At 35.1% G+C, this 15,082-nt stretch overlaps 1 protein-coding gene across 17 annotated transcripts in view; it reads left to right on the forward strand.

Annotated features, from left to right (window-relative positions):
* The window catches only part of RhoGAPp190 (Rho GTPase-activating protein 190), a 301,937-nt gene that overhangs the window by 259,328 nt on the left and 27,527 nt on the right, over positions 1-15,082 (forward strand). For all 17 annotated transcript variants that reach the window (XM_081761621.1, XM_081761611.1, XM_081761622.1 and 14 more), the window contains 3 exons: positions 5,057-5,151; positions 8,318-8,669; positions 10,958-11,089. In XM_081761621.1, coding sequence (XP_081617747.1) covers positions 5,057-5,151; positions 8,318-8,669; positions 10,958-11,089 — 579 coding nt within the window. The remainder of the gene's footprint in view (positions 1-5,056; positions 5,152-8,317; positions 8,670-10,957; positions 11,090-15,082) is intronic.

The raw sequence follows: 15,082 nt of genomic DNA on the forward strand, positions 1-15,082 counted from the left end.
GAACAAAGGAATAATTAATGCATAATCAAAAACAAAATGCTGTTACATGACAGTTATGGGGAGAAACATTACGAAAAGACTGTATAGCACTATTAAGCTTCCTAAACTATTTTCTCGTTCTCGGGACATTGGAGTCGCGGTTGGCCATGTTTGGAGTATACCCGGAAGTATACCGAGTGTGGCAAGACCTGAGTGTGAGAAAAGAAAACATTAGGGGGGACAAATAAATAAATAAATTTAAAAAAAAAATAAAATAGCAATACGAGGAACAACATTAATAACTCAATCGTAATTAAAATTTATTTATGTGTTAGTTTGTGTTCTGTTAGCTATTCCTTCCTTCCCTAGGTTGTTTTTGATCAATCTGCTCCGTGATAGCTTTATCCAATAAACTCTTTCCACTGCCAGCACTTTGACGAGACCATAAAAAAAAAAAAAAAAAAAAAAAAAAATCGTAAGTGTAGTGATCACCCATCCCAAAACGTATAATGTTTCATAGTTTAATAATCTTGTAAAATAATCTGCTCCTTCTTTTTCCTGTTTGATGAAGAGACAGCGAGAACATTTGCATCCTATTTAGGTTTTATTTGCGTTTTGTGATGGTGTTTTTACCAATTTGTGATAATATATATATATATATATATATATATATCTGTTAAATATAGATAAATACCGGTGAGTTACTTAAAATCGTTACCTCATTACTTCAAACTGAATTTGTGAAAAATTCTGACAGGCCATCAATTTTGTTATCGGGGGAATATTCACGTTTCTGTTAAATGTAACATTCCATCGTTATCCGTAAGAGGAGCGGGACGCGACCCCAGTTAATAATTCTAAATAGCATACAGGTTATGTCAAAGTATATGAAATCAATTTTAGGCAAACGAAATGTTTTGAGAAGAGATTAAAGACCTTCTAAATGATATATTACAAGATACTTATTGCTTTTTAAACATTTGAAATAAAGGTTACATTCTGTACCGTGAAGTCGGTGTAGGAAGTTAAATTTTTACACCTTTATATGGCTTTAAATAGCAAAATTGATCATGAACGTTGGCATATTTCACAAATTGTAATGATCTTGGAGTAAATTAGGTAGAAGATGTTAGCAATGTAATAAATTGACAATTAATTTTCAAAATAATTGATGTTCGATCTCTCAAGAAGTCTCAAATTTGAGGGAATTGGTGTTTGTGGAAAGTGTCAAGAAATGTTTTAAATTACATTTGGTATCAATTATACATATTACTGTTTAAAATTTTCCACCAACTCCTGGGAGTAAGGGTTGATGTGTTAAATTCAATAAATTTGTATATCCTTGTGACAACAGACTTGATGGCTGTCAGAATCTTGCACAAATCTGAATCCATTTTGAAACAAATGAGGTGGTAACTTTAATATTGAATTACTTGCCTGAATTTAAATTTCCACTAGGAAATTCGTAATCTATACTATTTTATAAAAGAGTAGAAATGGGTTGACTCGTAATCGCAAAGGCTATACTATTGTAGGTAAAATAATGAAATTTGGACAGAACACTCCTTTTGTCACGCAATCAAAGGATAAGGAAAAGATTTTTGAAAATACGTATTAAAAAGAGTAAACGGGAGGTTTATTTTTTCTTTCTTCAGAATAGTGTATTTCCAGGATTCCTCAAGTTAGAGACATGAAACTCCGCGCGTAAACTCTTCATTAACAAGAATTTTAGGAAAACTAAAAATGTACCAAAAGATTGTGATCTTGGCCAATAAATAGTTTTTAGATCGGGGCCCACAAAATATTTGAACTGCCCCTAAATCAGGTTCTCTTATTTTCTATGGAATAAACACATCATACTGAGTTAACTGATAGTTTCGGTTTGGTTACACTATATGTAGTTCTTCAGATATAAGGCCTACAAGAAAATTTTTGATTGAAATATTTTGGATATTTCGATCCAAAAATAAGAAATATACGTAGCATTGTTGAAAATTCTTCTCCTAAAAGGGTGGGGGGTGGGGGTTAAAATACAAAAATTTCCCTTTGTTTAACCAGAAGGTGCTGAATTTAATGATATGTTGAATTTGGAAATCTGGAATTTCATATATAGACATTAAATTAAAAATAAGGAAACACATATTTCAGCGTTTCTGAAACTTCTGCTTCTAAGCGAATAAAGGGAGCTTTTCCAGAAATATTGAAATTACCCTTTATTTATTCACAAACTGCCGAATGGAGGTATTCCCGTAAGTTGGAGATGTGAAATTCGTTATATAAACACCTAGATAAAAATAAAAGAATAAATGTGTCGGTATTTTCTATAAAATTTTGCTAGTAAGGGGCAAAGGGGGGAGTTTAATATTGAAATTTTCTGTATTTATTCATAAAATGCTTAAGGTAGGGATTCGTTTAAATTAGAGATGTGAAATCCGATATATAAAATCTTAATTAAAAATAAGATAATACATATTTCAGCGTTCTCAAAAATTCCGTTCCTAAAGGTGAAAAGGGAAATTTCTATATTGAAATTCTCATTTTTTATTATTGAGAAAGTGCCCGATGTGAGGATTCGCTAAAGTTGAAGATGTAAAAATCGGTATAAAAATAAAATAACACTAAGGGATTCTTTATTCACAAAATGCTTAATGTAAGGATTTGCGTAGGTTGAAGGTGTGGAATTCGTTATATAAACTCTTAATATAAAATAAGTGAACACGTATTTTCTTGTTTTCCAATATTTCATTATTGAAAGGGGGCGCGGTGGCTCAGTGGTAGAGCGTCCACCTCCGGTGCTTCGGGTCCCTGGTTCGATTCCAGCTAGCGCCGTGTGGACTTCGTGGTGGACAAACACCGTGCTCGTGGGTTTTCTCGGGGTTCTCCCGTTTCCTCCCACTTTCTTCATTCCACCATTTCACTCATTTCTCATTATCACCGTCTTCTTTAGCCTAACCGGCATAACCGTGGGACGTTAAACTTAAAGATTTCATTTAGTTTCATTTCATTCTTGAAAGGGGTAAAGTGAGTAGTCTATTCTATTACATGAAAGAGTGAAAGTGATCCTCTCATATATGCCCAGGCCATACTACTATATCTAGAAACGTGAGATTTGGACAGAAAACTCCTTTTTGTTGCGAGAGCATTGAATAAGAAAGGATTTCCTCTTTTTTAAATACGTGATCTAAGGAAAGTAAAGGGGATTTAAATGTTTTGCTCAGAGTATTGTACTATATGAATCTCTTTAATTAGGAGATGAAACGTGGCATGTAAACTCTTCATTAGAAATAAGCGGATACATGTCCTAGTGATTCTGAAAACTCCGTTTAAAGGGAAAGTGACATTTTCTATTTAATTTTGTGCTCCCCATTTTAAGGGACATAGTCTGTTGTTCTGTTGTTAGTGATCACATCGCGGGAACACGGCTGAAAACTCTGAAATGAATTTTGGAACATACCTAGCACCTACCTCGTGCTGAGTTTCAAGCATCACTTTAATTAAAGGATGTATTCTAAAGGGGTGGGGGTGGGGATGTAGAATTAGTGCGACAAATAGTGTCTCATTGCTCTCTCAACTTAGGAAGACGAAAACCTGTATACAAACTTCTCATTACAGGTAAGCCGACACGTGACCCAGCATTTTCCAGTTTTACAGGGGGAGGGCCAATTTCTATATATTTTCGGCACATTGGAATTGTAGTTTGTGATCACACAAGGGAAAACGTCTGCTCATCCATTTGAAATTAATCTTGGAACATAGTGTGCTTACCTTAAGGGATTTCGTCATCATACCATAGTGATTAACGGGCGTATCCTAAGGGGTGGGTGAGTTCAAAATTTATTCCAAAAGTAGAGTATCTATGGGGTTTTATAATTACACTTCCATTGAAATGCGTATCCTAAGAGGAAAAGGGGGTTCCAATATTTTCCAAAAGCGTATTCTCCTTGTGCGAAGAAGGACATTTGAGCTGGAGCCTTTCTGTTTCAAGTATGCCCTCGGAAAATACGTGAAACATACTTTGGCTCAAACCCCGCTGCCTCCCTCTTACGAAGGAAATCTTTCCTTTGCTTTGGGGGAAGAACTGAATGACCTGAGTTGTGTTGCCAATTTGTCATTCAGTCGTGTGGTTCTGGCGAGTGAAGATTGTAGGCTACTTAGAATGCCTAAGAAGATAGTGCACAGCGAATCCGGTGAAATAATTCATTGTGGCATCCCTGTCCGCATCCAACTATTGAAGGATTTCTGCCACAGCAGTTTTAAGGGAAGTACGAGAAAAACACATCGACGGCAGCGCCAGCGGAGGCAAACTCTAAATAGAAAGGCTTTAGCTGCAAATTCGTTAAAAGTGTACTAAATATGATCGAACCAGCTTAGCTCAATTTACGTCTTAAATTAATCTCGTAAAAGAATTCTGAAAATATTATTTCTAACTCTCTTAGTTAAAACCAGATGTCTTCGGAATGGAGGTCACTGTCAGGGAGTATCTAGTAGTTTAGTCCGTTTTTAATCATTGTCAAGACCAATGTTTTTAGATATTTAATTTATTTAGAACGTCCTAGTGAGTGTATTGATTGTAGCAAGTGAAAGCTAAATTAATTTGCTTTTAGGCATTAATGTTGTACTCTGTTGGTTTGTTCATTAATAATTTTTGCAAAAAAATATTGCATCACAGGGATACTATGTCTGCTCGTAACTGTGCCTGGTATTCAGTTCAAAATTAGTTGAACTCTGCATCATTTAGAGTTGAAGTATTCAGTCCGCTTGATAAAAATCATCAGCATGTAGTGTCATCTATCAAGGAATGTAATGAAAGGCGGGAACTGTACTGTACATACAAGCACTAATGCTTAAATGTGGGTGGACAAACAAATGGTTAATGGTGCTTTTATTTTCAGGGCGTGGTGTGTACATGTAGGAGTACGCTTGCTTAATAAAGTATTATATATTTTGCAATAAGTTAGCTTTTTACCTCGTTACTATCGGACAAAACTTGAGCAATAGTTAGGAGAAGTGGTATAATTTATGATGAAAATTAATAGTTTTATAACTGACTCTATTCTTACTTATTTTTCTTACATAGCGAAATTAAAGATGGAGGGGTCAACATACGGAGCTGTGCATGATGATGAGTCTAGCTTGGATGTATCATCACCAAGAGACGTGAACTCACCAATGGTTTGTTTAATTTGTTACTCTTGTATCTTTTTATTACTTTCGTTTCTTTGATAGGAATGAATAAGTTTTCATTAACCTATTTTAAAGCACTAGCAAATAATAGTCTGAAATGCATTATTTTATAATAATTTATTTAAAGAACATTAAAGGCTAACAGGCAACCTTATGTTATGCCTATTTTGAGATTATGTATGTCACTTATAACACACACAAATGTCCTGAGAATTTAAATTCTCTTTCATACTGAGGAAAGCAGAAAGAAATGCAAAATGTGTGGCATGGAATCAATAGTATGATCCGATTGCTGTAACATGTATTATAATGTTGAGGTACTTTTGTAGAACCTTTTAACCCAAATGAGTTTAGATTATTGAAAAATTATAAGTAGCCTATAAAGACTACAAATCAGTTGATTTATTTAATCGGGAGCACTTTATATACTTAAAAAAAAATTAGTTTTACTCATTTGTCTTTTGTCAGCCTTGGCGACTCAAAACTTTTTCGCTAGAGTTGTGTAGAAGGCACTCTTATTTAGATTAAATTATGCTTTTCTATATATGTGTGTGTTTTTATTTGTTTATTCAATAAATAAGAACTGCGAACGGCATGTTTTAACTTCTTTTGTAAAGGCGGCTGCTATACGTGTTACTTAATGAAGATGAATTAAATGTTTTGGGCAGGGATGGAAAATGAACCGGTTCTTGTGAAAACGCTCCGGACAAGTTCCTTATCTTTAACATGGTTTCTTGGTGCCTGAACCGGTTCAAGAGCGGGTCAGAACCGGTTCTTTTTCCATCCCTGGTTTTCAGGAATCCGAGTCTGGGTGGAATCAAGAAATCTCAGGGCCAGGTCATGAGAAATAAAAGGTACGGGCCACCACACTGAACGTTTGCGCTCCAATTCCTTAAACTAAATCATATTGTGCTGCAGTTATTAATGAAACATTTTCTTCTGAAGTATGAAATGGTTAAACAAAAAAATCACGTTTTTCGGAAAATTTCTCCCAAAGAAAATTTACCTTCAAAACAAACTAACCCGTGTGGATCTTTTCATAAGAAAATGACGTGTTATGTCTTAGAGTTATTAAGGAAATATACGTGAAAAAAGAAAACTCACCTCAAGAATAAGCTAGCCTTATGGATATTCTCATGGAAGTTATTTATGCAACATTATACCAATATCAATGAAATATTTTTTAATGATACACGAACCAAGTCGCGTGGGTCCTTTTTCAGAAAGTAGTCTGAAAAGAGACTCACCACATGAGTAAAACTACCCGTTGTGAATTTATTCATAAGTAGTAATTAGGTAGCATTATAAAGTTATTGATGAAATATTTATCTATTAAATATGAACAAAGTCTCCTTTTTTATTTTTTTTTTTATTTTAAATCGTCCGAAAAAGCTCCCCGCAATAGTAAACTACCCTTCTTAATTTTTTCCCAGAGAAGTGACATATCATATGATGAGGTTTTTATTAAAAAACTGATTTATGAAATAGAAACATAATCCTTAGAGACATGTCTGAGAAGATAGCAAAGTTTGATTTTCACCCTTCAGTAAACTACCCTTACTTTTAGTGATAGGAAGAAAATTCAAAAACCTTTGAAGCATCACATAAAAACCTTAAGTTTAAAATTTAGTCTCGATACGTTGAACGGCATGATCTCTAGGCAAATGTACATCAGGATGAACAGACGAACGGAGGGACAGATAGGGAAAAATCACTTTTTCGGTATGGGCCGTGAAAAGTGTAAATCCGTTGAAATCTTATTTTTTTTTTTTTTCTCGATCAACATACTTTCTTCTTTCCTTTCGACACTCGAAAGTAAAAATGAGGACCAACGGGAGAGATTTAGTATTGGACTAGGAGTCATGGAAACTGGAGATAATAGCATTTGAAAGTTAACTAGAGTATAATCACCAGCCAAAACAATATGACCACCCGCTACATTTTGAACGAGATCGTAGAGCTCGTGTAAGAGCCATGGGGTACAGCAGAAGCGCTCGTCAGACGGTGAAAGGAATCTCTATCAGTCAGGGTGATGTTTGTGCGTAGAATGGGAAAGACCGATGATATATCAGAATTTGATTGGGACCAGATTGTGGTAGTTGAAGAGCTGGAAATGAGCATTTCTGAAACTGCGACATGTCAGGTGTCCGCGAACTGCCGTGGTTAATGTCTTCTTAAGATGGGAGAAGGACGGTGAAACCAGCACCCGAAACCACAAGAAGTGGAGCGGCCACACCTCATTAAAAATGTCGGATGTCATTGGCTCTCGAGGATTGTATAACAGGATACGGCGCAAATTGTGACACAATTAACATCGGACTTCAATAGTAAACAGAGCACACATATGTCTGAGTACACAGTACATTTAGATATGGATCTCCGCAGCCAACGTCTCACATGTGTACCAACGTTAACCGCTCGGCATCGTCGATTACGACTTGAGTGGATCGCTTAGCAATGGCACAACGTTGCGTGGTGCAATAAATCACGGTACAGCCTTCGTCACATCGATGGCCGTATCAGAATTCGTGGTCTTCCTCCAGGGAAACATTTGCTTGTGACGTGGACAGTAGGACTACGATAGTCCACTAGTGGCTTCATTGTGATTTGGGGATTCTTCACATGGCCATTCATGGGCCTCGTAGTACGTATGGAGGGCACCATAATGGATCCTAGCTATCGACAGGTCATCACTGATCTTGTACACTCAATTATATGAACCGTTTTTCCAGTTGGCAGTGTCATATTTCATCATGATAATGCTCTTTGTCACAAGGTTAATGTACTTGGAATGGTTTGAGGAGTACAGTGCTGAGTTTTAATCTCTGCAATGTACCTCAAAAAACTTACCGAGTCTTTGCCCATTTGAACACCTTTGAGATGTCATTAAACATCAGATCCGACCTTATTGCGAATTTTACAGGAATTAAGTGACATGTGTGCGGAAATGATGTACCATGCTTCCAGCCACTTACCAAGGTTTCACTGCTTCCATGCCAAACCACATTCCTGCCGTCCTGCGAACCAAAGATGGACATACCAGATATTAGGTAGATGGTCATAATGTTCTGGCTGGTCAGTGTACTTCACGATAGTTTGATTTATTACATTTATGTGTGATTCGTTGTTTTTATTTGTGTGTTTGTTTTTTCAGTTCGGTGTTTTACCAAAGATAAAAGACGGAGATAAAACAGCCCGTAGGAAAGAAAAACAGAAAGCCAAGGAAGACGAAAAGCTAGGAAAACGAAGACAGAAAGAGGAAAAATCAAAAAAGCTCGTTGAGAAGGAGAAAGAACGAGAGAAGAAGAAGCAAAAGCAGAAAGTGAAAAATGTTGCTCATCAACCAACACTCGAAGACTTTGTACAGTCCGAAGAAAACGCTATTCCTTTGTTACTAGAAAAGTGTGTCAAGTTTATAGAAGACGAGGGTCTGGATTCTGAAGGAATTTACCGGGTTCCAGGAAACAGGGCACATGTTGAACTGCTATTCCAGAAGTTCGAAGAGGGTAAGTATTCCCATTTTGAAGCTGTCATTTAGTAGAACTACAAGACTGCTATTGAAACATTTTCTTGTGGAAATCTTTGGTTCCGGAGTTTATTAGCCATGAAACCTGGTGTTTGAACTTAGGAAATTACTCTCATTAAAACAGCATAAGTATTTTTTTTTTTTTTTTTAATTTTGTATTGTTCCTATAATCCTGCCGTCCTAAGCAAAAAGACCTTAACTCCACATTTTTCGAAAATCGAGATATTGGTATGGGAATGCTCGTAGTACAATTCTGCATCTATCTAAAGTGAAATTGACGTGGTTTGACCAATAGGTAGGGGGTAATGACGTCATGAGTGTTTACCTTATTTTCAAAACTGTAACTGAAAGTAAGCAAAAAGACCTTAAGTGGCAGTTCATAAGCAAAAATATTTAACTGTATTACCACACAAATTTTAGATCGTGAAAATATATTTAATAAAGTTTCACTGAAATACAACAAATTTGAACGTACATCCTAAGCCAAAACGCGTTTTGCTTATTTTCTCGAAAGTATGTGAAATGGAGATAAGGCCTTTTCGCTTAACAGGGCAGAATCTATGTTGTCACTGTATTTACATTAAAAGATGAAATCCGTTAATTGCATTGTCTTGTCATTTTATGTTTCTTTTCCTTTAGTACTGGCTTGTAAAGAAGTGAAATTACAATTAGTACTAATTCTTGAATTCCTGTATACTTTTCCTAATTCCTATCTGTGTTGTCAATGTAATTAATGAATCAAATGTGATGCACTCACACTACTGCTTCCGGCATTATTTGTTTCCGATGGATTCCAAAGAAATGAACAGCATACAAAATTTAAAGTAGTTATATATTCCGCCGGCCTATAAGCCCATACTGACAGAATTGAGATTTTTATTTACATTTTGAAAAGAACCAGCCTCTCCTCTTGAATCATGTCTTCTGTTAAGTTCCTCATGGATAAGCTTCTTCTCACCCGGTGTTTCAACCAGTCTTTCTTTTTAATTAGATCCGAAGTTGTTGTTCTTTTCCCTTTACGTTTTGTTTCACTTTCACATTTCATATCTTCCTTCCTTAATAATACTACATAGGTATTATTCTATTTTTCCCACTCCTACTTCTGTATGTGGTGGAGAGCACGGTGGCTCAGTGGTAGAACGCTTACCTCTGATGCGTGTGGTCCTTGGTTCGATTCCCAGCCAAGTAAGTTTGTGGTGGACATCATCATGTCGTGGGTTTTCTCAGGGTACTCCCGCTTCCTCCCATCTCTCATTCCACCAACTCTTCCATCATCATTCGCTTGCTCTAATCATCGTCTCCCTTAGCCTAAGGGGCACAATCGTGGGACATTAATCTCACAGATTTCATTTCGTTTCATTTTTTTTTTCTTTTTTTGGTATTTGAAACTGACCTCTTTGCTCTTTGAAAACACTTGGTGTGAGTGGTCTTGGGTTCGATTCCCAGTAGGGACACTCGGTTGAAAAAGTGTAAAAGCTTTTTCATGCCAGCCATCGTGAGTGAAATTTTCCTGGGTTTTTCTCATTCACACCAGGAAAATGCTGGGTTGGTACCTAACATAGTGGTCCTAGACCCCTACCTTCCCCTTCTTCATTCGTTTCTTCCTCTACTATTCTCCGGATAATGTGATCACCGAGGGACTAACATGGCTGTAGATGCCGAAAGTCTAGAAATCTAACTCCTTATTCTAATCTTTGACTGTGTAATTAAATATAAAAAAATGTTAGTCCTCTCTGGTCAGTTCAAGTCGTTACTTCATGCTAAAATATTAAAAACCCCTGTCTATATTTTGGAGACTATGGCCTTTAAAAGAGATATTGGACAGTATTTTTCTTTTTAAACAAGACAATCATCTACATTGAAAACCGAGAAATCTCCGCAAGATAATATAGTATATTAATTCTGCTAAGTTAACTGGTTTTTAGAAATGTGTTCACAATCGGAATAAAACATATGTAGCCAATTACATTTTTTTAAGTCACCCAGTATTTTTTAAGAGCCATGCAGACTAATGTATAATTTGTTTTAACTAAAGAGAAATTTTTCTCTGGCAAACATTTAGTTTGTCTCTTGTAAGAAATAATTATCCAGTTTCTTTTAACAACATTATGAAATCCATTTAGTGGTTCACTTTTCAAGTTAAACATTCATAGACTTTAGAATGTGTCAATTTGATTACACCAGTAACATTGTGGTAGTCTCAATTTAATGTATTATTATTTAACTTTTCGAATTTACGATTATTTTCTTTTGTTTTCCCCCTCACAGATCCGACGTTCAATATCCATGACCTCGATATTCCTGTGAATGCCGTGGCTACAGCTCTGAAGGACTTTTTCTCAAAGCGTTTGCCTCCCCTTCTTACTCCGGAAGTTATGGCTGAACTAGAAGACATATCAGGTCAGAACAAACTTCTAAACAGATAATGTTGGTGAGATTGTTGTCAAAGATACTCCTGTAATAAAACGATGATTTGGCATTCGTTTTAAAAAATCACTACAGAATGTTGTAGACTCTTTCAATGTATAAGTTTATGAAAAGATCAGTGTAGCTTTATGATGCGTTTTTTCATTTGAAATTAAAACGCTATTATTTGCAAGTTGCCAGCAGGTTGTGGGATATTAATATAATTTCAATGTACGTAAAATATCATTCTAAAAAACTTAAGGATATAAGTGTTGATTAGAAGTCCTGTCTTAACCTCCCTTGAACTTCAGGTTTCTCGTATTATCTGCGTAGTTTCCTTTAAAAGAAAAAAAAGTACTACTTATTTATTTATTTATTTATTTATTTTAAAGACGAGAAGATTTATAATTTGAAAGAAAATATCAATCTCTTGTACAATTGATAACATCTTGCACCTGGAACATTTGTGCTAGCAAAATGTGAAACAAGATTTTTGATAATTTTTGTCTGAGTTACCTGCTTATACTTGTATATAATGGCAGTTGGTTATCTTGACCTGAGAATTTCTAGTTCTTTTCAATTGAATTTTCTTGCGATTTTTTTTTTCGTGATAAAATAGCGTGTATTGTGTGTTTGTGTCTTGCTTTAGAAGATTTTTGTTCTCTTCTAACATAATTTATGACAACATTCTTTGTCATTTCGATGTTTTCGTACCTGATATCAGCGAAAGTTTCGCGAAGCGTATCAGTAATAGCGTTGAAGGAACCAGCCTGGTAAGGGTTGAGAACATCGATATTATTCGAATTGTATAACAATCGATAACTAATCAATACCATCATCATTTCGCCATTCATCACGATTTTACGTGCAGTACCTTAATTTCGTTGCAGTTAGCCTTGATGCGTGAGTATGAGACACACATGAAAGGTAACTCGTTATTGCGAAAAGACTTCTGCTTTCTATGCAGAACATATGTGACCGTTGTGACGTTATTCCAGTTTGTTGTCAGAAGATTTGTTGGTTTAATTTATGTATGGACTTCTTACCAAAGATCTTCGTAACGAAATTTGAAAGAGAGAGAAATATTATCTTTCTAATATGCCTTATCACACCATTACCGTAGACCCTAGTTTAAGTATGCGGTAGGAGATTTAGTAAAAGTAAAAGAACAGTTGGTACTTGGTTGCTGTATTATTGTTCAATAGTTTTAAATAAATGATAATTAATTTCATGATTAATTAGAATCTTTATTATTTTCAGCAAAGTGGTCGTACATGGAGTATATGTTAGGTTTTAACGTCAAGTCCTTTTTTTTTTTTCCGTAGTGAGTTTCACACACTTAATACAATTGATATAGCTTCGTTGTTTTCAGCTATAAAGTAGAAACACATCTATTCCTTTGGCTCTTCAAAATTTCTGTTGATTCTGTTTTCTAAAACATTTTTCGTAGATAAGAGCCATTGTACGAAGACAAGAATTTAAGATTTAATTATTCTAGTTTTTTTCTTCCTTTGTAGGAACTTTCGGTACAAATTTATATGTCATTCACTGTTCTAGTTAGGCCTAGATATAACTTTATTGTTAATATATCTCTAGGAAAATTATTAAAGGCACTTGTAATGTATTGTTTAGAAGTAGGGAAGACACTTCCTGTAATTCAACGTGATAGGTGCTTTACCGCATATTCCTTTTTAATTTTTGGTTTTGTTTTGTTTTGTCAATACTTACAGCATGTTATTCTTAAGATATATTAGTGTTCTAAATGTTTCAGTATATTGTCGAAGAAAGTAGTTTTTCATCTGTCTTTATTGACGTAACTGTTCGGTAAATATTTGTAATGAACAGTGAAGTGTGGTAAATGCTTCCTTATGTTTCATAATGTTGTAGTATGTCTTCTAAAATTCATGCTTTTATTGCATTGTTACTAGTATTTATGGACGGTTGATAGCTTCATCTAACTATACCTTTTTCATTTTGCACATTTGGTACCCTGAGAGTAGTTTTCTGTTTCACTCATTTTGTGAATTTGATTTTTCTTTATCAGTAACCGTAGATCCATAATGGTTACCTTCAGAATGCGTAATCTCAGGTTCGACTGTCAGTATGATAAAGAATTTTTGCATTTGACGCAGCATTGCGAGACAGTTAAAGCATATGAAATTCTTGTTCTACCTCACTACTTGCAGTCAATCCATATTAGGTGGGTAGGATATTAATAAATCTATAACGAAGGACCATCGTTCGTTTCCTCAGTAGTTGTTAGAGGAACAGGGTGAGTGATTCATGAAAAAAGGTTTTGTTTCGAGAAGATTTGAAATCATGAGTAGCTAACTTCCAGTCTTGAAAACCAAACCTGACAATGGGATCCTATGTAACGACTAGCAGTTCGTCTGGGTGGTCAGAGTCCTTCATACAATATAGAATCATGGAGTTAAGTTTCATGGTAACACGGGATTTAATATGTTAGGAAATTATCCAGATTAATTTCTTGATTGGATTTGATTCGGTACATGGCTTGATGTGATCACTTATTAAACAGTTACAGTCCTGGTCCAGATTTTGATCACCTAGGGTAATTAAAACGAAATCATGTCGAAAACATTTCATAAAACCAGATAAGCGTATCTTTGAACTGTGCTGTTCCATACTTTTATGATTATACATTTCCCAAAATGTTCAGAACTGCAAATTTGGGATGCTGTAGACACAGAAGATGTGAAGAAAGTGAGAAACTACTACCAACTTTTTTCAACATATATAGACGTACAAAAAGTATTAAATTAGTTTATATTAATTTTCACGCTTTCAAAGTCTTAACTGGAAGTCCAATTGGAAAACGACCATTAGGAAGACCTAGGCGCAGATGGGAGGACAATATTAAATATTAAGATGAATCTCGCAGAAATAGGAATACAAAGTAGAAACTGGGTCCAGTTGGCTAAGGACAGAAGTCAATAGAGAAGTTTTGTGAAAGCGGCATTGAACCTCTGGGTTCCGTAGGCCATAGAGTGAGTGAGTTATATTATTTTAGAAGTTTCTCATCATCACTTCGGAAGGATAAAAGTAATAATTTTAGTTCATATCTTTGTGATAAAGAAATAGGACAACTTTCCATATTTTTAATTTTGAGGCTAGTTTTGCGATACTACCAAGTAAGCTGGAAGAGACTGTATTTAGTATCCATAAACAGTTTCTATTTATGTCAATGGTAGAAAGCAGTGTAGAACTTGCTTCAGCAATTATTAGTTTATAAGAAGCGCTTCGTAAGTGCACTTCAATTTTGAATCCTGCACTTGTCTAGGAAGTCGAGTATTGGTGATAACGACAAAGCAAAAACTGCTAGCAGTATTAAATACGTAACAGTACTAATGTTTTAAGGTGTATTCATGCTGAAAAAGGGTGCATAAGTTCGTCGATATTTTTTTTAGATGCACTAGATTAGGAATTTGTGGTTTGCAGTGTCCATATGTGCGGTTATGTTGCAATTCGTTAGCATGAGAGATGTTCTTTACCTTCTTCTATTAATCTTCTTCCAATTATTCTTTGAGATATCAGTTAGATAAAACATAAAGAATAATTCTGAAGATTTTTACATTTCCATGTATGGTTTTCATTACAATGTGTTTGTCATGAATCCAATTGATCTGTAGTAACGTTAAAGAAAGACAATTGTCTTCTGACGGAAGTGTAATTTATTTTGCTGCGTTAATATGATAGTTTTTATCATATATGTTTGATCAGTTATATCTACTAGAATCTTTCGAGTCATGTGCCGAAATAACACTGTTAGTAAATATAAGCGGAAATTGTGTTTATCGTAATTTTTTGCTGTTCAAGGTTTTGGTCTAGATATCGGTCAGTTTTGAAGAGCAATTATTTAGTTCAGAATGCACAGTCCCCAGCAAAAATGCGTAACTCTCCCTACGTATTCTCTTACCAATAATTTTGAAACGGACGAATCAAATTATTATTTTCTCTGACTTACGG

The sequence above is a fragment of the Thermobia domestica genome, chromosome 6 (assembly GCF_964235325.1).
Source record: "Thermobia domestica chromosome 6, izTheDome1.hap1.1, whole genome shotgun sequence".
In the NCBI taxonomy this organism is placed as follows: Eukaryota; Metazoa; Arthropoda; class Insecta; order Zygentoma; family Lepismatidae; genus Thermobia; species Thermobia domestica.